The sequence below is a fragment of the Artibeus jamaicensis genome, unplaced genomic scaffold (assembly GCF_021234435.1).
Source record: "Artibeus jamaicensis isolate MK-2021 breed Jamaican fruit bat unplaced genomic scaffold, CSHL_Jam_final contig_490, whole genome shotgun sequence".
NCBI classification, from domain to species: domain Eukaryota; kingdom Metazoa; phylum Chordata; class Mammalia; order Chiroptera; family Phyllostomidae; genus Artibeus; species Artibeus jamaicensis.
In genome coordinates, this window is record NW_026521861.1 from 9,620,015 (window position 1) to 9,646,975 (window position 26,961).

Below are 26,961 nucleotides of genomic sequence, written 5' to 3' on the forward strand. Positions count from 1 at the left end.
ACTGGATGGTTTTAATCAGAACTAATACAACCCAAGACAGAGCTGAAAAAGTTTTCAGGAAATATCATAATCTAACTCAATGTTGGGAAAGTTACACAGTCTTGAGTTTTACAAACACATCCCTGTTCCTGACATAAAATGGATGGTCACCTACCATGGGTAGGATGGGCCCAGCGACGCAATTTAGGGGTAGCTGTGACGGCGAAGGAGCTGAAACCAAGCTCAGATGCTTTCCATCCAGAACAAAGGAAACCAGACACTCAGCAACTCCACTGCTAATCTGATCCCCTGCAGGCAGCCCAACAGGATAATTCAGGTCTTGCAATTAGACCACAGGAACTGTTCTCAGACCAAGGGGCAAAAGCATCAATAAGGCTCTTCTTCAGCTGTGGCTAATCAAACCCAAGGTAAGATTTGCTATTTTACTTACCTTCACTCTTCCTTTTTTGCAATACTGAGTGACCATGCAGATGTTGGGTGCTTCTGTGCAAACACCAAAGAAGGAAACAATGTTTTCATGCCTCAATTCATACACCTGAAAATAATAATGGTATTAATAGCATAAGATTATATTATGTCTTCTGTGCTAGGAACTATGTATGCTATGTGCTTTACAAACTTTTGGTTAATTCTCCCAAAGACCCTGTGAGGTAAGAACTTTAACTGCTCCCATTTTACAGATGAGGAAACTGATATCTAAAAGCTAAAGTAACATGTTGAAGATCATACCACTTGTTAGTGGCAGAGCTGGGAGGCAAATCCAGAGAATCAGTCTCTTGGCATATAAACAAGAGGAAGGTCAAAGTCTGACCTTAACCATGGGGATTAATTAAAATCACGTCACAGTAAATAGACCCAGCCCTGCTTCCTGGTGTTTATGGCCTCAACACCACTGTGTGGGCAATGACAGATCACAGATTCAGAGCAAGAAGTCAGACCCCATGAACCTGACTTCCTCTGAGAACCAGGTTCAAGGGAGGGGAGCAGCTATCACAGAGAGAAAGACTAAAGATGCAAAATTAAGGCCAAGAAGAATTAAGGGGAATGAGCAAGGCTAGGAGGTATCCCAGGCCTCAGGTGCCAGAGTCAGGCCAAAAAATCTGAGTTCTAAAGTTGGGGCTGTTGTGGGGCTCCAGGCGGTGAACCAAGGCAAGGGAAGCTGCTTTCCACCCATGCTCCTGTGGACTGGGGCCCCTCCCACGCCAGGTAGGAACAGGGAGGTGGCAATGAGAGTGAAAGAACAGCATCACTTTGTCTCCTTCCAGGGCAGGGACCTCAGGGACCAGATTTCCTGCAGCACAGGTGGCTTCCTGATCCAGGCTTTTCTGCTCGGTCACCAACATAGCAGATGGCCACATGGTTTCCCTAGAACCACAGACAAAGTAGAATGTTCTTAACCCAGGGTGATTCAGAAAAAGCTCTACTCAGAAAGAGCCAGGAAGGGGATCAGGAAGACAGGGAAGAAGTTGGCCTGTGAAAAGCATCATCAAGCTCCCCACTGCCCCAGTCAGCCCGAGGATGGCACTGCGCTGCCCTAGGCCCTGAGCTAGATGCTCAACACATAAGGTGCAATTTAACAGCCATCACAGCCCTGCAAGGTGGGAATGATTGGTCCATTCTCAGATGGGATCACTGAGGTTAGGTGACTTGTCCAAGGTCACAAATTTGTAGGTAGTACAGCCAGAACTGGAACATCCCATCATCATCCAGAGAAATATGGAAATAAGGTCATAAGAGTAAGTCTGGTTCAAAGACCATTCCTCCCACTTAGTACCTACATAACCTTGAACATGAAATTTAACCTCTCCCAGCCTCCATATCCTCATGTGTACAATGGATATTAAAAATAATACTGATCCCATAGTATTACTGTGAGGATTAAATCTTAAGATATGTTAACACTGTTAACTAAATGACTGACACATAGCAAGTTTTCAGTAAATGGCATATCTTATTGTTATTACCTACTGAGTCTGCTTTTAGAGTCACTTAATCAATCACCATAAAAATATCCCATAAGCTGGAATGACCTGGGTAGAAGAACAGACAGAATCTGGACACAAGAGAAGGTAAGGCTCAGTAATGAACTGAGTGTGCCACTGTTACCGCGGGCACACTTTTGCTATGGGATTAACTGCAAAGAACTCAGGGCTGTGATGGGAGTTCCAAGGAGGAAGGGATTCCTGTGGGATGAAGGAAAGGCTCCTTGGAAGAGGTGATGCTTAAGCTGAACCTCGAAGGATAAGAAGGTACCTGCTGGGGTGTAGGAGGGGGCAGTAGGCCTGGTATTGCCTGAAAGTGAAACATACAAGGCATAGTCAACAAGACCAATTGGATGAGTGTAGGATGTTGGTCAAGAAGGAAAAAAAAAAAATGTTCTGAAAGCAGATTGGGGCTAGGCAACAGAGAGCCTTGAGCCCCTTGTTAAAGGGTTTGGAAACTTTCATACGGTCAACAGATGTGGGGAACCCAGTGATGTATTTGAGGGAGAGGAGGGGAAACATTTTATGAAGATTGACCCATAATGGCCTGCCACAGGTCAATGGCTTCCATCTATAAATGGCTAGTGGACTGTGATACAGCAATAGTTTTATATGAATGGAGGCCCTCTGGGTTTCATGGGTAATAATATCCAAGGAGGTTTTATCGTCATTTGAAAACTCAAGCAAACACGTACAAACATAGGTTTAGTTGCCTAGGAAATGATTTGGCTCCAATCTTTGATAAACCCAATTTGAAGCAAGGAACAAGTCTTCCCTTGCTTAGAGCTTTCTGCCCTTACTCTCTGGGACTTCCATTTCAAAGAATAGGTAGATTTTTTTTTCCTTTACAACATTTTCCTCTGGGGGACTTGACCTTCTTGCTAAGCAGAGCCAGCCATCATAACTGAGCGTGTGGAAGAGAGGGTGACGGGGGGGCAGGCAGGAATTATGTTGCAGGTTTCAGCAGGTACCAGTTTACACAGTAGAAGCATCAGTGCCCACAACTGAGGCATCAGTGGCAACATACCAAAAATGAAATAACGCACGCTCGAACACTCTGCTATCCAGTAAGACAGGTACTAGCCGCATGTTGCCAATTAAGTGAAAATTATGTAAAATTTAAAATTCAGTTCCCCAGTCACACTAATGTTTAATAGTCACATGGTGGTTGTGGGTACCATATTGGACTGAGCAGATCTGGAATATTATCATAGTCATAGGAGGCTGTATTTGATGAAGAGGAGTCTAATACAGAAGCCAGCATAGGAATCACCGAGGAGTTGGTTAGGGAAAATGCAGACTCTCAGGCCCCAGCCCAGCCCAGCGGGATCAGAGCTGCCTTGGTTGAAGAGAGAAGAGGAGGCTCAGAATTCCGCCCATGACACCTATGCCCTTAATGTATTGTTCACGCCAAGAGCAGAGCGGTGAGCCCCAGAATCCCCAAGGACCTACCGATAAACCCCAGTCTCCTGGTCTCAGCATTTTGGAGCCTCCCTGACTCAGTACCTGCTGAGATACCTTTTAAAAAAAATCATAAATTTTTAAATGAATAAATAGTATATGTAAGAATATCAATTAAAAGGAAACTAATTTTACAAACTACAATTTGGAAGATAAAGTCAATATAACAGGAACAATAAATACATATCATTAGAGGAATGTTTGATTTTTGACCCATAATAGACTCCTAATCTTTGCAATTAACCTTAACATCTGTTAGAACAAAACTTCGTTCCATGGTCTACTTTTAGTACTTCTTATAAAAGCAACAACATTCTAGATACAATACTTTCTTTTTGGCTTTGAGATATTTAAGATTTACACATCTGTTCTGATATGTAAATTCTAAGTAAACAGTAGCTCGACAAACCTTGTTAATCTCTTAATATCTTGAGTAGCATGTATGGCTGAACAAGTTCCAGCTGAAATTGTAAAATTGCTGAACTTTTCTTATTGATTTTAGAGAGAGAGAGAGATGAAGGGAGAGGGGAAGAGAAAGGGGGGAAGGGATAGAGAAACATCACTTTGTTGTCCTACTTATCTGCGCACTCACTGGTTGATTCTTGTATGTGCCCTGACCGGGGATCAAACCCACAACCCACTGAGCTAGCTACGCAGTCAGGGCTGTAAATTTGCTGATCTTTGAGATAAAATTTATTTCAGTTTTGGGTTTTTAATAAATTGAACTGAAAGTAAAATTGACCCCACCCTCTCTGTCCCTCCCAGAACAAAAAGCCCTTATTAAAGAACAGAGCCTTAAGTCTATCTTTCTAGTCTAAAGAACATTTCTTACTGACCTTTCTGGTTAGGCAATAAATGCTCCAGAATAATCAATATAGGCTTGCAAAGATGACAGAGTTTGATAGCAGTAACAAAAACAAAAAGGACAGAAAGAAAAGACACGTGAAAATTTCAAGCTAAAATATGCATAAAAGACCATCAAGGTGGTACTTTCAGAAATTATGTACATGTATATACTTACCAAATAATGTTATGTATATACTTACCAAATAATGCCGTGGGTATTAAACGTGTGCCAAGCCTCCCAGCCCTGCACACTCCACACCTTGGCATCCCCTATGCTACCACCTCTCTCCTGGTCCCCACCAGCAGACCCACTGTTCTCAAATATCACCTCCTCTCTGAAGCCCTCACAATGCTGAAACATTGAATCCCTTCTTTTTCAAGGTGCCCATCTCAGCGTGCAGACACCTCTCGGAGCACGTGCCTCCCTCCGGTGCATCTCATTTGCAGTGCACCCCGTGCCTTGAGCTATGTTTGGCTGTAGTCGATGCATAACACGTGTGTGTCAAGCAGATGAACCTTGTTGTCTTAGTCATCAGGAGATTAAAGGAGCTACTGTGGTTTTGAACATAACCAGATGCTTTCCAAAAACCAGCTTTCATACGTGAGCTTACACCCACAGGGTACTGGAACCGAAGGGAACTTTAGGGACCACCGGATCATTCTAAGAATTCAGAAACAGGCCCAGACCTGAGGCTCCCAGAGTATTTAGCAAGGAAGTAGTAGGCCTACAATTGGAACTCATAGCTCGGGACTCTCTGTTAAGTGCTCACTTTATAAATGAGTCAGCCTCTGCTCGCCTAAGCTCCTGGATGAGGTCCCTTCCACAAATCACCGTAAGTTAGCAGGAAAGTGGACAGTGGGGCCAGGTGTGGCCTTACCTTGTTCTGGGGCAGAATGGTGATGTCATCATAATTGATCTGCCACCAAATGTCTCTATTTGGCCTCTGCAATGTTCCTTTCTGCATCCTTAAAATCAGACCTATGATGGCAGTTCCCAAGACACTAATCAGGAAGGTCATCGTGAGAATCACAGGTGTCACACCTGGAGGGCACAGACATATCATTCCTCAGACCTGCCTGAGAGCAGAAGGGGAAATACCCCTGCCCCAGCCTGGCCCTGCCAAGCAGGGGCCTCGGAGGCCACCCAGACAAGGGGCCAAGGACGCACTGAGTCCCCTCAGTCTTGTCTGTTCCAGGAATGCCTTTCCAACCTGCCTCTGGGTCCCATGGCAACTGCACTCACTTCCCCCTCTGTAGAGAAACTTTCACTGTAGAGAAATAACAGTGGTGACCTCTAACCCCACCACCACGTTTTATTAAACATGTACTCTGTGCTCTCCTTAGAGTTGTTTCTCAGGTATGATCCATCCAATTCCATGGCTGTGCCCCTAACCATGGGGAACTACCTGCTTAGAAGTTCCTGAGCTTCAAATCTCAGGAGCTGGGTTACCCTAGGGCAGAGGTTTTTGACAGGGAGGCAGGCAGGCAGTGGAGGCCTCCTAGGGGATATTGGGAACATTTGGAGATATTTTGGGTGGTCACAACTAGAGGGTATCCCTGGAATCTAGGGGGAGGAGGCAGGGATGCTGTTAAACAGCCTACAAGGCACGAGACAGTCCACCCCCTTGCCCAAACAAAGACTGTGCCACCCAGATTGTCAATAGTGCTGTTGCTATTGAGAAGCCCTGCCATGGAGGATCCTCACCTGCTGTCTGCTCCAGGTGCCCACACTGACCTGTAAAAGAGAGCTCACTTTCACAGAGCTCATTGTCAAATCCACAGCTGTGTCTACCCACAGAAAGAGAGCCATGGGGCCAAGTAATAGTGGAGAGATTCCTCACAGGTCTTAAAAACAAAACAAAACAAAACAATTAAAAGTCAGTGCCCACTTGATTTAGTCGACTTGTCTCTGTCTCAGACACAACAAGGGCAAATGAAACACACATGTCATTTGCAAAAAGCAGGCCTTGGTCTCTTAATTCAAATGACTACTGACTCATCCAATTTCCCCACCTCGCCCAGACTCTTCTAATCCAGCCTTCAGGTAATCTAATTCATGGAAAAGCAGTATCCTTTGGCAGGGCAGAATAGCTGATTCAGTCTTTGATTTAAACCACGTCACTCCTCATTTCGAGGATGCTGTGCCAGTGCTGCTGAGACTTGCTCCCGTGTTTGATACAGACAAACTTTGTGACAGCACCTCGACATTTCATGGGCCAAAACATCGCCCCCCGCTTGGAGAACACCTGATTCGACAATCCTGAGGACCTAATCTGCCATGGTTATTTTATTTCCTGGGCCAGTCCAATCCAATACATTAAAATTCCTTAAGAGTAGGAGAGGAAAATTGTTCAATCAAATCTGGATTGGGGAAGGAGACAAGTAGCAGTTGAATTAAGCTTTAGGTTTCCTTTTAGTTTTCTCATTGATTTATGGCTGAGAACAAACACAGAGACTTTTTCCAGGGCTTCCTGAATGCTTAAACCTAGACAATAACCCAGTCCCAGTGAAAACAGGGCAGTTTTGGGGTCAGGATGACTGCAGGAGGTTTTTTTTCCCTGACTGCGCTCCCAACCTCTAGGTGGCGCTGTGTCATTCCCGCCCCTGCTCCACGCCCCTGCTCCACGCCCCTCCCACCCCAAAAGCCAGAGAGCCTCTCTGGGTGTGGTTTTCCCTCCTGGAGTATCAGAGGAAGTGCAGTTAGTAGGTTTTGTGTTTTAAACTGGAACACGTTTGTGTTCTAACGTGATCCCGCAATCATGGGCAAGATCACTTTCAAGGCCCAAAACCAATTCTTATGAGTTCAGAGAGCACCAGAAAAACATATGATGGGTTCTAGGAGCTGGATCCCAAACTGCTCTTGCAGCAAGACCCCGGCCCTCCCTCTCCTCCCAGCTCTCTTCCTGTAGCATGACCTAAATGTGAAGAAATGTCCCACCAGTACCTGATTACTTTCTGGCAGCTGTCATAGTGAAGAACAGGAAGAAAGAGTGACCCATTTCTGGATTTCTGTAGGGCATAGACAGAGTAATCCATACGCCTTTCTCCCTGGGAGTCCACAAACACTGGGCCCGTGATTCGTGGGGAGAGAGATTATACACGTGGTAAGGAGGATAGAGGGGGACTCCAGAGAACTCGCACCAGCAGAAGCCCCTCCCCAGCAGCCACTTTGGGGAGGCAGATGTGAGGTCTATGCTGGGGAGATCCATCCAGCTTTAAAAAGAAGTTTCCAACTAAAACCCAACATTTATGCTTCCTTAGAATAATCAGATGTGACCAAAAAAAGCCAAATGACATGAAAGCAGCTGGCCGGTCGGGGACAGCTGCCCCCCCCCCCCAGGTGCTACAGAACTCCTCGCCCCCCCCCCCCCAGACCCAGGGCTCATGTTTGCAGGCTTTGCTCTCCCCTTTCCTCCTTGTTTGGTTTGGACTCAGGCATCCACAAGGTGCTCAGTCCTGGTCCCCCTGGTCCCCTGGTCCCCACACTTAGGGTGTGGTCAACCCCATACCCAAAACACACATCCCAGATCCTAGGTGCAAAGTACAGCTTTTTCACACCCAAAACTAGACATTGTGCCTGACACAGGGCTTGTGTGATTTATCCACAGTGGGGACAGGACATAAAATGGCCGACCTCTGAGCACCAATTATGTGCCTGGAACTGCTGGGTGGTAGCGCATTCACACACCTAGTCCCAGTAGACCCTGAAGAGGCGGCGCCATCATCGACTCCTAATGTTGTAGACGATCGGCGGGTAAATACACACTCTCGGAGTCCGGAACCGAATTGATAAAAATTTATAGGCCAAAGATTTTCCTGCGCAGGGGCGAACTTCCCCAACTGTGACCGGAGTCACGTGGCTACTCAGAGCTACAAAATGGAAGTCGCGCCTGGCTTACAGACTACTGGGTATTTATATTTTCTAGCAAGCAAGCAAAGGCATACAGAAGCAGAGGTGGCGGTTAGCTACTGGCTTATTTAAAAACGGCGAGGGTCCCTGATTGGTGGGTGCTGCTGCTGGCGGGCACTTTCTGGCGGGCTCGGGTTAGTTACCTTATTTGGCTAGAATTTTAAACCCAATTGTTCCCGGATGTTTGTTCATTACCCTGTTCCAGGAACTGCAGATTTAGGGTTGGGTAATGCCCTAGCTGTAATTTTCCTTGCTGGGTATAACACTAACAAGCAAGGCCTGGAGGCAAGACCTCTAGTTTCCAGAGATGGGAAGAGGCAGGCCCACGGGACTCTAAGCGCTGTGTTCCTCCCAACCCCACAGGCCCGTGCTGTGCACATGTGCACTGGCACACTTGTGGAGGTGGAGCCCAGCTCCCCCCAAGGTTTGCAAAGGCAAGGGGCTAGAGCCAAGGCAACCACCAGGGGCACTGCCCCCTGTGTCTTTTGATCACTGTGCGAAGAGGGGTTGGACCCTCCATTTCCTAATTTGGCCTCCTTAAACTCAGACCTTTTCTCTATTGGGGTAAAGGCCTTTGGTGCTGGCTAGTTCTGTGGCTGTGGTCCTGGACACCGTGGCAGAAATGGACACTAGAAACAGAGACAAATATCCTGATTATGTCAATGGCCAGCCCTGCAGCCCAAAAGGAAGCAGAAGCCAATTTGGAAGGGGTATGGGGACCTCCAGAGCCCCAAAGTGAGATACTCCTTAAAAGGGACTCGCTGCCCTTCACACATGCCCTTAATTAGGAATTTCTAAAAGGGTAAGAAAGAGGAAATAAATGATCTGTCAGAGGGGATTAAACCAAGAACAAGAAGACAGACTTCCCTCACCTCCCTTTTCTCCTCCTCTTTCTCCTCGTCCTCTTCATCCTCCGCGTCCTCCTCCTCCTCCTCGTCCTCCTCCTCATCCTCCTCTTTCTTCTTCTTCTTTTTTTTTTTTTGTTAAACAAATGCTTCAGGGTCCAGAAGAAAAGAAGGGAGGAAAGCAGTTAAAACTTCCACTTGGAAAAGGTGTTGATAGGGTAAAGGTGAACTGAAGCTATAAAAATCCCAAAGAGCTGGCCTTGGTTGTCCTCTTTCAGTTTTATGACACAGTTTACGTAGTAATTTATTAAGTGAATAATAAGTCAAAGATACAGAGCCACCATTTAATGAGCACATACTATGTGCTAAGGCCTTGATATATTTTAACTATTCCTCTGTGTTACACAACAGTGAAGAACACGAGGCTTTCTCCAGGCCTGCCCTGGAGAAAGCGGGCCTTATTCTGAATTCCAGCTCCACCCTGTAGTAATTTGTGACCTGGGATAAGTACATAAGCTTTCTACTTTGGGTTCACTCACCTGTGTGTCATAATAAAATGGTGATAGTACTACGGCCTTATGGGTTGTGTGAGGATTAAGTGGGATAGCATGCAGAAGCTCTTGGCGCCCAGCTTGCTATAAGCTAAACCCTCAGTAAATGCTGGCTATTATTATTACATGGGGCAGGAGGTATTATTGGTATTATCTCTGTCTTACGAATGGGAAAACTGGAGCACAGAGAGATGGCAGCAGTTGGTCAGCTCCCAGGGTCATTTCAGAACTGTTCACGGCCAAGCCTACCCTCACCCTGGCAAGAAAAGTCAAAGGGGATTGGCTGCCTCTGTAGAGGTTGAGAGTCATGAATGAGGCCCAGTGCCCCAACAGGGAGGAAAGAATCATGGCAGTGACCCCAGCAGGCAGGTCCCACCCTTTGAAGCCGTATTCTTCATGGACAAGTTTGAACTAGGGGAAAGACCCTGCTAAGAGGCCCCAGAGGCCCTGTCACCAGGTCCAGGCAGCCTTTTGGACAGAGCCGAAGAATGGACTGTGGCCACCGGAAGCCTTAACCTCCACCACGCCTTCCAGAAGAGCAGGATCTCCACTGGAAAAGAGGGATTCTGTAACTCGGTGTGGGGCAGGCCCTCAGAGAGGCCTTAAGCCACAGGCTCCGCCCCTCAGAGCCCCGTGACTGGAGTGGCAGGCCTGAGTTCTGATGGTCCTCCCACAATCGTCCCACTTACCCTCCAACATGGTCCAATTAAAACCTGTCAGAGTGCTGACCAGCTGCCACCCATCCCGGAAATCTTTTCAGGCCTTCATCATGAACTTCACTGTGTGAGCTTAGAGCAGGGCTGAGTCGTGAAGATAGGCAGAGTGAGGGCTCACTTTCAAGGAGGGAAGCAAATGCAGGGTTTAAAAAGGCCCACGGCCTCCTGAGTCACCGCCCGTGGCTCAGTTGGGAGGAATTTCTCTCCATCCCGGCAGTGCTCTAACACACGCTCTCCACTGCTTCCCCCACGAGGGAGGGCCCTCTGTGTGCCCCGGCCTGGGCTCTTCAACCTGGATATCACTATCTTCACTTTTCCTGTATAGGCCGGTTTTTCCAATTAGATCACCTGATCCTTTGGGTCAGAAATAGCTCTCTAGGCCACAGGTGGGCGGGGGTATGGTCTAATTGAAAGTGGGCAGATTTTGGAGCCAGGCTGGCCTTTCTACTTACTTGCTGTGAGATTTGGGGAAAGTCCCATAACCTGTCTGTATCTCAGCTCTCTTATTTATAAAATGGGGATAAAGTCTCTGTCCTGGTGAGTATAAGGACAGTTAAATGAGGCAGGATAGGTATATTACCTATTTTGCTACCTGGCACATAGTAGGTCTTCAGTACCTGTTCTCATCTGTTCATTTAGCCATCAAACATACAAGTGTCCACTAAGTGCTAGACATCGTTGTCCTCACAGGACCTGGTACAGACACTTAGTAGATAACTCCCCAGGTATTCATTGACTGGTCATCTTTCCTTGTGTGCTGGGATTTACATTTGGCTGCCCTGTTCGTAATGGAACCCCTCTTGTCAGTGGCCTGTCATTGGAAGTAGCTTCAGCTCTGGCCCACAGTCTCTGTATAAGAAATCACTATGTGGATATCACACATATGCCCCAGCACCCCCGACACATGGGAACCACCACTCCACCACTGTCTGATCCTCTCTTTCCTGTCTTCTCACTGTTCCAGACCATCTGCTTGCCGCAACCTGTTCTAGCTCCACATTTCTTCTGCTGCATTCCGTTCTCAGTCCTGGCCTTCTCCTGGGAAGAGAAGGTCTAGGGACCACCAGTGTCTGTTCTACTACTTCCACGGGCCATGTTCTTACACACTCAAACCACAGGCTGGAGGCAGAGGTCATTACCAGTCCCGTTTTTCAGGTGAAGAGACTGAGGAGTAGGGAGGTTGACCAATTCACCACCGAGAGATCCCACAGGCAGTAAATGGCAGAACTAGGATGGGAGCCCAGGTATCTGACTCCAAAGCCACCTGGCCTCTCACCCAGTAACCTCTGTCTTCCTCTGTGGTCCTGGGGTGCAGATTTCACAAGACAGATCAGTGTTTATTCTCAGCTGTGTGCACATGTGTGTATAAAGGGGTGGTAAAAGAAGAGGAGAAATAAGAGGGAGAATAGTAAAGCTGCACACAAACATCCTTGAAGAAGTGTGAGCAGGGACCAGTGCAGTGGGACCCTGCCTCAGACCTGCTCCTCTGCAGACACAGAGCTGTGGAAGGGTGGCCCCCTCAGCCTTTGGTGGACTTCTTGTCGGAAGCCTTCATCTCCAGGACCTTCTCCATAAGAGCTAAGGGGCATGAGAAGAACAGGCTCACAGACGGTGAGGAAGTGCGTCCCCTTCTGATTTATTAGCACCTTCTTCCAGAAACTGTCCTGAAATGTAATGAAATCAGTGTGGTCATTCTGTAGGAAATACTCTGAGCAACAGAAATGCAGCCAGTCAAGGTCAAATTTGAATCTCTGCATTCAAATCCTCGAAAACACATGATTCTGGAATGCTGCCTTGCAAGGCACACATTTTATAGCTGGTATCAAAGCGGTGAGAAGGAATCCAATAAAGAAGGAAGGAAGGCCCTGGCTGGTGTAGCTCAGTGGATTGAGCCCAGGCTGTGAACCAAAGGGTCACCAGTCCAATTCCCAGTCAGGGCACATGCCTGGGTTGCAGGTCAGGTCCCCAGTGCAGGGCACACATGAGAGACAACCACATACTGATGCTTCTCTCCCTCTCTTTCTCCCCCCCCTCTAAATAAATAAATTAAATCTTAAAAAAAAAGAAAGGGAGGGAGGAAAGGAAGGAAGGAAGGAAGGAAGAAAGATGACAGGAAGCAGATATGAAAAGCTTATCTTTGCAAAATGGGTGATAAAAACTCAAAAAATTAAGGATTATTGATTCCAGATTGAAATTAAAACATTAAGGATTGTTGAGTCCAGACTGTCTGCTTGTGGCTTAACTTGTTTGTTATTTTCATTATTGTCTATATTATTACTATTATGAAAGTAATGATTACACACAGTAATCAGTGTGTGTGTGTTTATATATATGTGTCTGTATACATATATATACACATATAGAAGCATGTACAGAGGTGTATGTGTGTACATTTTATATAAATAGTATCACACTATAATACTGTTCCACAGCTTATTTTTTTCCACTTGAAGCCTATATAGGAATACTTGATAGAATGGATTTATGCAATACTTTTTAAGAACCATATGAATTCAATTATATAATTCTTTGAAAAGATAAACAAAATTAATAAACCTTTAATCTGACCTATTAAGAACACGTAAGAGACCCAAGTAAATAAAATCAGTAATGAAAGAGAAGTGGTAACTGACACCACAGAAACACAAAAGTGTAAGAAAATAATATGAAAATTATACGTCAACAAATTGAACAATCTAGAAGAAATGGATAAATTCCTAGAAACATACAATCTTCCAAGACTGAATCAGGAAGAAACAGAAAACTTGAATAGACTCATTACTACCAATGAAATTGAAGCAGTAATCAAAAAACTCGCAACAAGCAAAAGTACTGGACCAGATAACTTCACGGGTAAATTTTACCAAACATGTAATAGAATTGAAACCTATCCTAAAACTATTCCAAAAGATTTAGTAGGAGGAAAGGCTCCCCAGCCCACCTTATGAGGTCACTACTATCCTGATTCAAAAACCAGACTAAAGACATTGCCAACAAAAGAAAATTATAGGCCAATAACTTGGATAAACATAGATGTAAAAATCCTCAACAAAATATTAGCAAACCAAATTCAGAAATACATTAAAACAATCACATACCATTTTTAAGTGGGATTTATTCTTAAGATGCGAAGGTGGTTCAGTATTTGCAAGTCAGTTAATGTGCTACATCACATGAAGGTTAAAAATCACATGATCATATCAATAAATGCAGAAAAAAAAAACACTTGACAAAGTTCATCACCAATGTATGATAAAAACTCTCAGCAAAGCAGGAATAGAGGGAACATACCTAAACATAATACAGGCCATATATGACAGACCCACTGCCAGCATCATGCTCAATGGGCGAAAACTGTACGTGCTTCTCTTAAGAGCAGGAACAAGACAGAGATGACCACTTTCACCACTCTTATTCAGCATAGTACTGGAAGTCCTGCCCACAGCTATAAGACAAGAAAAAGTATCCACAGTGAGATACACCTCACTAATGTCAGAATGGCTGTCATCAATAAATGCCAAGGACAAGTGCTGGTGAGGATATGGAGGAAAGGGAACCTCCACGCACTGTTTGTTGGTGGGAATGCAAATTCATGTAACCACTGTGGAAAACAGTGCGGAGGTTTCTCAAAAAATTAAAAATTAAAAATACCTTATGACTCAGTAATTCCACTTCTGAAGAAATCCAAAACACGAATTTGAAAAGATATATGTACCCCTGTGTCTAGTGCAGCATTATTTACCATAGTCAAGATATGAAAGCAACCCAAGTGCCCATCGATAGAGGATGGATAAAAAAGCTGTGGTACATACAGACAATAGACTATGACTCAGCCATAAAAAAGAATGAAATCTTCCCATTGTGGAGAACATGGAGGGACCTGGAGGGTATTTTGCTAAGTGAAATAAGTCATATAGAGATAGACAAATACCATATGATTTCACTTCCACGTGGAGTCTACAGAACGAAACAAATAAACAAAACATAAACAGACTCGTAGTTACAGAAAATGGATGGTTGTCAGAAGGGAGGAGTGTTGGAGGGCTGGGTGAGAAGAGTGAAGGGATTAGGTACAAATTGGTAGTTACAAAATAGTCAGAGGGATGTAAAGTACAGCATAGGGAATATAGCCAATATGTTGTAATAACTGGTATGCCAGGTGGGTCCTAGAATTACCAGGGGATCGCTTCATGAATAACATAATTGTCTAACTTTTATGCTGTTCACTTGAACTAATATAAAACATGATCAAATGTCAAGTGCAATTGAAAGATAAAATAAAAAAGATAAAAGAAATCTGGAACATGGTTATACATCTTTTACTCCCTTTTACCTCATCTCAGCTTCTTAGAATCATTTAAAACAAGCTCATTTTAGAAAGATAAAACTGCTGAAAAACTTACACGGTGTTTCCATATCTAAACGCAAGTGGCTTTGTCCAGAAACCTGCTAGTGTAAAGTGGTGTTTAAATGTACAGACTCTGAAAGCAGTCCTCCTGGGGTTCGAATACCAGCTTTCCCTCCTACCAGTCATGTGACCTTGGGCAAGTTATTTTCTCTCTCAGAGCCCCAGTTTCCTCATCTGTAAGACAGGGAAAATAAGTATCTCCCCCAGGGTGGTATGAGCTGACATGAGTTTTAGCATATCAAGTCCTCACGGTGGAGCCTGGCACCCAGTAACTAATCCATAAGCCAGAGCTGTTGGGGCACAGGCTCTGTCCCAGAGTCCAAAAGATGTGGTTTGGAAGACCAGCTATGCCCTCAGGAGCTCTGAAATGTGGGAGAAGTTACCTTATGCATCTAAACCTCAATTTTCCTATCTGTAAATTGGACTGCTGATAAGATCTACCCTGTAAGGCTCATGGGAATATTAAGTGCAGCAGTGCAGATAAAATGTGTAACTCATTCCTCACGGTAGGCACATGGTACATTTGACCATTTCAATCTTGACCATAAGAACCCACCCAAGAATGGCCTCATCGGACCAGTATATTGATCTCTTCGGGCCTTTGTTAGGACTCCAACAGAGACACAGGGAAGAAGTGCCACATGTGTTTGAGCGTCCTTTGGGGAGGTCTCAGATACATGATAAGAGCAACAGTTCCCCCTCACTGGTGTCTGCTGACAGACTACCAAGAGTCAGCATCCAGGTTCGAGGCCTGCCTCAACCACTCACTCACTGGACAAAAGGACTCTGGGTGCGTTCCTCCAGCTCAGTCCCAGTCTCCCAGCCTTAAGAGGAGGACACGTAAGGCTGTGTCCAGTCTTCAGTGAGCCACTTCATCTGGCACTTAGCAACTGCTCCACACTTCTTAGCTCCTGCTGCAGGAGCCACATGGCAGTCACCGACACTCACCTGCCACTGCTGCAGAACAATGAAAACAAACCCTCCCGCTTGGAGGCCCAGGTTGTCCGCAGCTACCAGAATAATGTCTGCATCCTCTGAGCTGCAGATTAGGATGATTGCTATAAGAAAAAAAACAGTCAGCCAAGCACACATGACCCTGTGCACACATGCACGTGCTTCTTAAAGTCCTGCCTGAAACTGCTCTAAATGAGACATGAATGTTTTCTTTCCCTGATGCTGCTTTAGGAAAGGAGAATGCCGAAACGATTCCCAGGGGGTACCAGCAGCAGTGTACCGACTGGCAGATTTGCTCTGCAGAACTCAAGTCCTCACTGCAGCTCTTTCCCCAAGTCCAGTCAGAAAAGGTTAAGACCACCTCTGTGTCTCTGTTTCATTGTCTCGGAACAACAGATCTGGCTTATTACTCATCAGCCACAGTTAGGAGGAGTTAAAGGAGGACCTCGAGCCAGGAGCCTTGAGTTAGGATGGGGGGCGGGAGGGGAAGGCATGGACCATGGTGCTTTTCTTCCATTCAAAAACCTCAGTGTGCATTTTGAGGACACACAAGTGAAACAGTGACATTCTTTAAACGAGTTAAATTGTAATCTATTTATCTGAGCTCCATCCAGGCGCCAAGCCTTGTGCTGATTAAGCACAGGGCACAGCAATGAGCAAGACAGAGGGCCCAGCTCTCGATGAACTGAGACAGACAGGCACTATACCAGTGAATTATAGGGTGCAATGAGGTTGCAGGTTATGCTCCAGGCCAAGGATCAGAGTCCGAAAGTGTCGAGGCCAGAAAGGCTTAGTTTATTGAACAACAGAAATGAGTCAGTTACTAATTCAGGCTAGAAAACAGAGCCTCGTAAGTACCCAAACAAAACTAACTGCTACCATATATTGACCAATTACTCTGTCCAGACAGTACTGAAGACTTTATAGGCAGGACCTCATGCAGTCTTCATGTTTCTGTGAGGTAGGCAGATGATTACCTGCATTTTCCAGATTAGGTATCTAAGGCACAGAGAGGTCAAGGTATTTGCCCAGGAGTACACAGCTAACAAGTATTAGAGGCTGGTTTGACACCTGGGCTATCTGTCTCCAGAGCCCATGCTCTGAACCACAGCCCAAGCCCAGGACTCAGCGCACCTGGAAGATGCTTTCAGAGTGTATTCAATGAATCATAACATTATAACACATGGGATCTCACTTTAGATTAAAAATATTTGTTGTTGGTGGTGGTGGTGATGTCAACCAGAAAGAAGGACTTTTTATATATCACTAATTTTTGCATCCTCTGAGCTGCAAATTTCCATCTGCTTTATACACCCATAGCAAAATGAAGACTTCCCATCTGCTTTTCCTATTTGTCTCTCTAAACATCAGCAACAGAAGATCCTTTCCCACTTACCTCTGGCAGTTGCTGACACGGTCCTAACATTCTCTTGCAGTAGGGCTGGATAGTTGGTGTATTTGACCTGGGCAGTGATGGTGAAATGGGCTTTGAGTTCGTTCTCTACAATCCTCCACCCTCTATCCCAGGAGGAAGTCCCAAAGGGACCCCCAAACATCCTGATGTGTTTCCAGCCCAGGTACTGGAGACTTTTCTGGAGCACATCACCAATCTCACACACAAGTGGCACAAGTCTCACATAGGTGTCATATAAGGAGTCATTCTACAGTTTTGCTGTTTGTCCAGCAAAGTCAAAGTTGGGGGTATTCCACTCAGAGGCCAGCAAACCAATAACCTTGAAAGTAACCAAAAGGATGTCTTTTTATAATTAAGTTTATGCTACACTCAAACCCCATGGTAAGGAATCTACATGAGTTTGAATTCAGTGACTCAGTAGGTCATGTTGGAGCCTGTCTTTTGGAATATTGATGATAATGTCTTATCTCCAACATGAGGATGCAAGACCTCAGGACAAGCATAATAACAGTGAGCATTCATTGAGAGCTTGATGGGTACCAAGCAATTTGCCAAGAGCTTGTATATATCATCTCAATTTTTACAACATTACTATGAGGTTGGCATTGTCACTGCCCCATTTAGTAGATGAAAACATGGGGACATGAAGGTATAAGTTACAAAGCTAGCAAATAGGGGAGCAGTATTGGAATACAGGCAAAATGAATTCAGAGCCCACACTCAGAGCTACTATTCACTCTCTTCATGTGTCTTTCTTAATTTGTTCCTTATTCATTTCTCCTTATAAGCCTACTATTTATAAGAAACTTTGGAGACCCTGCTCTTAAAGGAGTTTATGATCTATTACAGGAGCTAAGACACATGAAAATAGCTTATACAGTTAAATATACCTTTCACTATTTATAGACAATAGATTTATAGGAATTTAGAAAAAGTAAGAAATCACTTCTGGTTTGGGAATTAGGGACATAGAAGGAGGATGGAAGGGTGAAGAAAAGCTCTATGGCATTTGAGCTTGACATGGAAAAATGGGTAGGCTGTGAACAGCAAGAAATGTGTCAAATGAGGAATTCCAGGGGAGATCAAAATTCGAATTCAAACAGGAACTTAATTCTACCGCCCGCCTAATGGTCCTTGTGCAGTGAGTTAGAACGTGGGGTGCTCCTTTCAATTTTGGCTTTGCATCAGTAGGCTTGGCCTATTTTAGACTAAGCATGAGATACCCAAGGATTTCTACAAGTCTAATCCCATTAACTAAACAGATACAAGTCATTGCTTTCTCTCATTTTCTTGCCCTAGCTTATTACCGTCTACCATACTTCCTTCTTTTCCACTTACTTTTACCATCGCCGAATCACTTATTACACCAAAAAGAAACCTACAAAAATGATTTTTCTATTGAATACCAAGCACTAATTTCCTTCTCAATTTTCCTGACCCATGTAGCTGACAACATTAGAATAAATAATGAATCTACCTGCAACAGCACCAAGTCTAAGTGATCAACAAGTTTGTTAATACACAACCACAGGTTAGTGAGGGAACTTACAATAATTGATTCAAAAGGCTTTCTTTTAAAAGAATATTAACTATTCTAATTACATGGTCTAATTACAGCTCAAAAAAAATGGGACCGAAGACCCACACAATAATTATTCTAATAATGCCACTCTTGTCAAGGAAATATTCAAATCTCTGCCATCATCTTGAAGATCAACCTTTCCAATGGAAACTCAGACAGAGTTTGTAGAAGATTGTATACCTCTGCTGCTTCTGGGCATGCTGGTCCAAACAGGGCAGAAATCTCTTCTCTCTGGACCTGGCTAATGAAAATAGCAAGAGCCTCCTTGGCACTGCAGGTTGAGATGGTGTAAGTGAACTCACAGCTAAAATTTCTGAGGTCCGCTGACTCTAAGTTGATCTTGACCATGGCAATCTGGAGACCTGCACCCAGCCTTTGCACACTGAATGGATGGGAGATATTCCAGGAAGGCTGAAAGCCCACAATGAGTTTAGCAGCCTCAAGCCAAGCCACCAGCACACTGGCAAAGAGTGTTAGAACTAGTATTGGGTGGGCATCATGGCATTTAACCCCCAAACAGAGCCCAGATGCAAGTGGGGGCCTCAGCACCTGTGCTGGGAGCCATGGATAGTGTCTAACATCTGGTACACTGCAAAACTTAGAGGGGCTCAGCCTCCTGCCCACTCATGCCAGGAGCTTAAATGACAGTGCAGAGTCCCCTGAGGACCACAGCTTGGTTTCTACTCAGTGCCATTAATTAGCTGGAACCTTTTCTTTTCAGAATCTGTCCTAACACATCTAGAAGCAGCAGTCTTGCAGAAAGAGGTTAGGTCAGGGAGTCAGCAAGGCCCTGGTAATTAATCCAGGGACACCACTAACAAACTTTATGATCCTGGACAAAGCACGTAACCTCACTTGCCCCTGGCCCCAGGATCCCTCTCTGCTAGTTAAATAAGAATCTGGAGCCACTCAAGAGTAGGCAAGTGGCCTGGGCTGGAATTCTGAGTCCACCGCAGATTAGTTGTGTGACCTAGGACATGCTACTTCCTCTCTCTACGCCACCATCTCCTGCTAGATAAATGGGGGTTGAACGGTAATGGGAACTCCCCCTAAGTAATATGGTAAGGGTTAAACAAGGTTATACAAGTCCAGCCCTCAGCACAATGCCTGCGCAAAGGGAGCCACTACTCTGTGCTAGGTAAGGGTGATGATGATGATTGATGATGTTGATTTAATAATAATAATGATCACCTGCTGAACTAATCTTATAGTTTTTCTAGAATAAGCGTGTTAATGACTGTGAGAGTGTTTACTCACAAATAACCTAGTCTATGTCTCTCACCCTGGACAAAAGCATCGGGGAGAGGCTTTTAATGAGAGAACACTAACTCCCAAAGTTTGATATCAGAACCACCTACATCGGTCTCTCCCAATGAGTAAAAGTACGGATTCCGGGCCCCCACTCCAGACCCTCAGAAGCAGTCTTCAGTTTACTCTGAGAATCTGCAATTAACAGACTTGTATATGTCAAAGTGCACTAGCATTTGAGAAGCTCTGACACAGTCTGAAGTGAGAGGAGGAAAAGAATTGCTGATAACTACCCTCTATGTGTCCTCCTTCGGCAGCAAGCTCCCAGACTGGGATTACTGAGCCCTCATTCTGGTCCATCTCAAGGGGCCACTGCAAACCCTGTGCACTGGAGGAGCTGCTTTCCTCCAAACAAATTCAGCATAACTTCTTCACTGAGCTTAGAGTCTCTAGCTCTTCTACTAGGACAGATTGGCATCGATTTGCAAAGTCATCTGAGCCTAAAGACATCCTCGATGTAATCGCAGACAGAATTCCATGAATTTTTGTTTGTTGTTTGTTTGTGTCCACACGCTTGCCAGATGTATGTGGCCTTGGGCAAGTCAGTTCAAACTTGTGCCTTAGTTTTCTCAACTTCAGAATTAGTTTAACCATGTTCTTCTCAGAAGGGTGCTGTAAAGATATTGTGAAATTATCTAAACACTTTGCACAGTGCTTCACATTTAGAAGGAATCCAGTAAAGGAGCACTCCCCAAAACAGCCACGTCATCACCTAAGTCATGATCCCAAAACCAGGATTCTGAGAACAATATTTTATTGTACATTCTGTGTGCCCTCTCCCCTACCCATATGTAAACATCTTAAAATTTGAACTCCCTCTCTGGATAATTGAGATTCTTTGTATTTACAGATTGACTTTCTCTGAGAAATCTTTGCGGCCAGGTGACTCAAAGATTAACACAAATTAACATCAATCATGATAAGCATAAGGTTTTTTTTTTTTTTTGTATTTTTAAATGCTTACATGTGAGCATGAGCAAAACCATGAGAAAATACTGATGAAGTTTCGGCACTTGAGAACTTAACAAGCAGACATACACTGCTGGTAAATGTAGATAGTCATTTTTTCAATGCACATCCAGAAGCCTTAAGAATATATGGATCTTTGACTGAGGAATTCCAGTTTTGAAAAGTTATTCTAAAGAAATAAGATTGCATGATAAGATTTTATTACACTGCTTTTTAAAAAACTTATCTTTTCACTTTCTTTTTTGTTTAAAAAAAGATGTTATTTACTTATTTTTAGATAAAGGGGGAGGGAGGGAGAGAAATATCAATGTGTGGTTGCCTTTTGAAGGTCCCCTCCTGGGGACCTGGCCTACAACCCAAGCATGTGCCCTGACTGGGGATTGAACCAGTGACCCTTTGGTCCTCAGGCTGGCTCGCAATCCACTGAGCCACACCAGCCAAGGCTCTGCTGCTTTTTTTAAGAGATAACAGTTAGACACAAATCTTATGTCTAACAGCAGGGGCCTGGATAAACAACACGTAGTTAATCTGTTTGTCTAGGGACCAGCCAGTCATTGAAAATGAGTGCATTTCTATACTTAGAATTGTCCCAATGAATTAACTGAGGAAGCACACTGTAAAACAACATGTATATTATTCTACTATTATTGTTTTTTTCAAAGCACACAGTTTACAGAGAAAAGATTACATATGCCTAAACTCTAAAAGTGGTATATTTTAAATAATGGAAATTATAAGTACTTTTCTTCTCTTTGCTTATCTTAATTTTTGTATTTTTTTGTCTTAATGTCTGCAAGAAGAAAGAAAAGTATAAGTTTTTATTACAAATAAACCACACAGGCTTGCATCTGTGGAGTGAAAGCAAGGGGTTGAATGCACGCTGTCTGAATTCTCAGGACAGGAGCATCTGTCTCCCCCTGGCCTGGGCCCTCACACTTCAGGGCACTTGGCTTTCCTCTGTGGGCTTTAACTATTCTCTGCGAAGTTCAGCCTCCTCCATTCTACCATCACCCTCAGAAGAGGGGAGCGATAGAGAAGCTGCGGTCCAGACCATGAGAATCACCTGGAAACCATTGCCATAGTAACAGGCCTACCCACTTTGTGCCAAGTGCTTTATTGGCTAGAGTGGAAACGGCCTGAAGTCAAAACCAACTCAGTGGGATTTTTAGGGACTGAGGCTGCTGGAGAGAACATGATGTCCTCCACTTTTCCTCCAGTTCTCCCTCCTTCTAGGAGACTCTTATGCCTATAAATTTCCAGAGGAGAGAGGCAATGCCGTTTCATCCAACAATGCTGTAGCACGAACGTGCTTTCCACAGAGGTTGGTTCTCTTTGTCAGTGGGGGTGGTGCTTTCCGTCTTTGCTACTCTGCACTATCTCCACTTCCCAAAGAGATGATTACACAGCGGGGGTTCTTTCTGTCGGATTTACGGTTTCCTTGATGCTGACCAGCCTGGCCATAAATCAGACACAGGGCCAGCTAGTCCGCATCCAAGGTCAAGTAAGACTGGCCGTATCCAGGGTGCTGGGGTTTTCATAAAACCTCTAACACTTTTCTAGCTGCCTGTCCTGTCCTCTCCCCCCGCCCCCACTGCCGCTTTCCTCTTGTGTCCCTTCAATTTGTAAATCAGTGGTCTGACCATGTTTAGAGAAAAAGAGAAGGTTTAGAATGTGTGCGTTCAAACTTGTCCAGAGGTAAGAGGCAGGAAAAGATATTTGGCCCACTTGGAAGAGTGAGCTGAGCCTAGGGAACGTCCTGGGAAAAGATGAGGGAGAGGCAGCACACACTCTCCTGCATCTCACGGTGTCTCCTTTAAAAAGGCATCAGCCTCAGTGAATAAGACTGGAATTGAGCCTCCTCGCCCTTCCCTATGATATGGAGAAATGGCAGGGGGCAGAGGCCTCTGACATTACCAGCTTCTTGCCCTAGAATCCTAGCACTCTGGTGGCTTCATCACTAACCAAGTACCCCACGCTCAGCGGCGGCAGCAAGTTTCTTTCCAGATCTTGCTTACCAGTTCCTAAAGGGAGCGTTCCTGAAGATCCAGCACACCTTGTACGGACCATCCCAGAAACTGGAGCAAGTAAACCGTGGCTATTTCCTGTCAGGGTGTGAACTTCAAACTTCCCTGTTGTATTCTTGTCTTTTGCAAATAGCTGAGATAACTTCACTGACTAGACGCTCCTAGTGAATAAATGTTTGAGAAGCCAAAGGAAAGTGGAGCAAAGGTTGGACTTGTAGAAAGCAGGAGATCCTATTTCTCAGGCCTGTATCAAGGCAACTCCCTCGGGTCCCAGAGCCACTCTTTCAGGTAGGTGACCACATGCGCGCTACTTTTAGAGGGCCAGGGCTGGGCCCGGGGTGGGGCACTGACCGTGGCTGGCTGAGGAAGGCTCTCTGGTCCCGTTTCTGAGTGGGTTTGTGCGACAGAAGAGATCCGCCCCCCCCTGGGGACTCCACCTGTGTCCTATATGCTTCTGCTCCCTGGTATTTATCCCATGCTGCAGAGAGACTCTTCCCCTGGCCTGTGATGTTCCACTAGGAAAATGTCATTGACACCTGAGCAGTTAGTTAGTTGCTTTTGACAGTCTGGGGCTTCTAATCAATATTTTCTTCTGGCTACAAATATAACCTGAAGTTTAGCAGGTTGGTTTGCTCAGAATGCCAGATTTCAGATCTGAATATTTATTTTGTGGTCTCTGATCTGCCTCCCAGATCAACCCCACCCCCAATAAAGCATTAGCCAGAAGAGCAAAACCTTGGGGAAAGCAGAAAGCACCTGGGGAGGTGGGACAATTGCCTGCTCCTGCTACTCCATAAGCAAAGATGCTAAATGATTGGCAGTGATGTCATTACTTCCAAAGCCTTAAGTTTTCAGAAAATCTTAAGTTTTCCAAAAGCATCTTACTGTTTTCCAAAAGCACCTTATTGTCACAGTATCTCGAATAAAGAATATGTCCTTGCCTTAATACATCTTTCTCTGCTGGTTACATACTGTTAATCAATGAGAATGATGGGCTTCTCTGTCTGAGCCCTTCAGGGACCCATGTGGCACTAGGCTAGCAGTCTTGCTGGCTTCTCTAAAGGGTGGCAGGATGTCCTTTCTGACTCATCCAGCCTCCTGAACTTTTTATCTGGAGAGACCAGAACCCTCCCATTTCCTGTCATTTCTACTTTGCTCATGTTAAAGCTTCCCAAATAACTCCCTAGCCAGGCACTCAGACTTGCTCTCCAAGCCATGGGCCCAGGGAACACAAACAAAGCTGCAACATGGAAGACAATGTCCTCAAAGGCTCGATGAGAGGGAGGGGTTGGCAGGCACCCCCAAGTATCAGTGCTCCTTTGGGAGGTTTTTCCCATACCATCCTGTAGGAAGCAGTGTGGCAGAGTGGTTGGGAGTGGAGGTTTGAAGTGAGACTTGGACAAGTTATATGCTGTCTGGACCTCAATTTTCTCATTTGTGATGACTCTGGGGAGCTCAAGCGAGGATTAAATGAAGTCATAGAGGTAGAGCACATGATACGATGCCTGGCATTGAACTTGCTCATTCTTTGAGCAAGTTCAAGGAGCAGTGAGAGAGTAGTAGCAGTTGTATAATGAGGAGACTATTGTTTCACTCAAGATCACACACTCCATTGGATGGATGCTATGCAAATCCTACTACAGACACCAGAGAAATGAGTTAAAGACAGGGCTGTCCTCAAGTCACAACATGCCCACTGCTGCCACCGGGTAACACCACTTTTTACTTATATTGTATAGGTATTAAGGCCAAGAAACTTCGGCCTAAATCAGTGCTGTCCAAGAAAACTAGAGTGTGAACCACACTGTTCGGAAATTTCCAGCAGACACATTTAAAAAAGGAAAAGGAACAGGTAAGATTATTTACCTACCATATCCTACATTATAATTTCAACATGGAATCAATGTCTTTTACATGGAGATTTTACGTAATTTTCTTCATATTAAGTCTTCAAAATGCAATGTGCATTTTACACTTACACATATCTCAGTGCAGACTGGCCTCATTCCAACTTCTCAGTAGCCACATAAGGCTACGGGTTACAGTCCTGAGTGATGCAGGCCTACCCCTTCACTCTGAGCTTCCCTACTAACCTGCTGCAAGATAGCGATATTTCCGTGGGGTTGTTGAAGGTTCTGGGAATTTAGAGCTGACTTCTGGTTCTCAGATGCTCTTGGGACATTCTTGCTGGTAAAGGAGTAGGTTGCCTGTGTCACTGTGTTCCAACCTTGTTGACATCATGACCTGAGAATACTAGTACATGTATGGCACACTGAGACCCCTGGACGAAGCCATCCATGAGCACACCTGGCCACGCCAAGGCTGAGGGATCAGAATCTCTCCGCCCATCAGTGTGCCGTGGCTTGTCAGTTGGGAAGCTCAGACAGATCTAAGTCTTTAAGGCAGTTTGCTCTGCATGGATGTTGTTGGGGTTGAGGGAGGGAACACATATCTGGGCTTGGGGGAAGGTTTTATTGAAACCTAAGAAAACACCATTCTCATCAAGCAAGTGCTCATGCTTGAGCAACACTTCCTTCCCACAAAGAATGAGCACGTGACCTGAAGAGCTGGGGTGCTCGAGCTGTTGCTGTCTGTAACTGAGTTGAGCAAAATGGGCTGCTACAGGCACCGAGTTCTGGGCCCAGCTTCTCCCATGTGCACTGTGAGCCCCAATGGTGCAGGACTGAGAGCAGAGTCCAGCACAGAGCTGTGGGCACTCACAGGACCGCAGACAATTAGGCAGGAAGAGCTGGGGGTTGGGGTGTATAGCTGAATGGGTGGTGCATTGCCCCCACTCCAGGCTGAATGAAGCAAGGCTCTGTGTGGGAAGCTCAGTGGCAGGAAGGACATCTAAGCAGATGAGACCCCCTTCTGAGAAGGGGAAAGGTAGCTCTTATTTCCCCTTTGGTAAAGGGTCTATGTGGCTGACCTTGGGTCCTGCTTCCTCTAAGGCGATGGTTCTTAATTTCCTTTGAGAAGCCAATGAAAGTTCCAGAGAAAAATGCATATATAAATGGACAAGATTGCAAGGGGGTTACGGAATGGGTCCTACACCATCATAGATATGTGTTTGGGCTCTGGACTCAGGACCACCTGGACTCAAAATCTGACTCTGAGACTGCCAACTGTCATCAAACCTTCAGCAAGTCACTGGCCTCTCTCAGCCTTTCCTCTGTTGCAAAATAATAACAATAATTTCTCCACAGGGTTGCTGTGAAGTTAAATAAGATATTGCAGACAAAGCTCTTGGTGAAGTGCCACCATAATGTCCACCATCGTGATTATCTTAAAGACCTTCTGAAAAAGCTGGCATGAGAGCCTAAGATTTCTACCCTGTACCATGTACTTTGAGCGCCATTAGCCTTTTAAAACATCAGATAAGTAAGGAAAGGGTGGGTATAGAATTCTGATAATTGGAATGGTCAATTATGGCATCCTTGTTAAGAGCTGAAAGAACTTCGACCCTTCCTTTCACATCTCAGTAGAAGAGTGAACTTCAACGTCAGCTCTGCCATGTAGGAAGCCAAAGGTCAGTCTATCACAGCTTTCGGTATGCTCACTTTGTACCATCGCAACCTCTGTCCTGCTATACAGCTAACTGTAGGGAGGGACATCTCGCCTCCTTTCTTTCCGATCCATCATTGCTAAGTGCACATGCACTGATTTAGCCTCTGCCTCTAGGACTCTGCTTCCATTTCTTCTTGGGCCAGGTTGCTTGATTTCTAAAGACTTAGCTTACCTGCCAAAGCAGCCTCAGATGCTTGTAAATTCTCCTAAGCCCCAGGTGGCAAACACAGGCCTGAGGGCCAAATCCGGCCCTCCACCTTGTTTTATCTGGCCTGGCACTGTGTTTCTACCTGGCGGCAGCGCCAAGCTCCTTGCCCCCAGTTAAAGAGTAGTTACATGTACACAGTCCTAAAATTACATTCGGTCCTTTGAAGGCAACTGTGAGGCTGATGTGGCCCCTGGTAAAAATGAGTTTGACACCCCT

The 26,961-nt window shown here is 45.1% G+C and overlaps 1 protein-coding gene across 1 annotated transcript in view; it reads right to left on the reverse strand.

The window, feature by feature from the left end:
• LOC119064010 (guanylate cyclase 2G-like) overlaps positions 1-19,234 on the reverse strand; it is a 40,795-nt gene extending 21,561 nt beyond the window's left edge. The window contains 13 exon segments of the mRNA XM_053668661.1: positions 431-535; positions 1,051-1,054; positions 1,284-1,321; positions 1,324-1,365; positions 5,168-5,331; positions 5,995-6,077; positions 7,234-7,369; positions 10,288-10,428; positions 11,783-11,975; positions 15,668-15,834; positions 17,070-17,406; positions 18,850-19,148; positions 19,219-19,234. Of these exon segments, the coding sequence (XP_053524636.1) occupies positions 431-535; positions 1,051-1,054; positions 1,284-1,321; positions 1,324-1,365; positions 5,168-5,331; positions 5,995-6,077; positions 7,234-7,369; positions 10,288-10,428; positions 11,783-11,975; positions 15,668-15,834; positions 17,070-17,406; positions 18,850-19,148; positions 19,219-19,234 (1,725 nt within the window).
• Between the last annotated feature and the right edge of the window lie 7,727 nt (positions 19,235-26,961).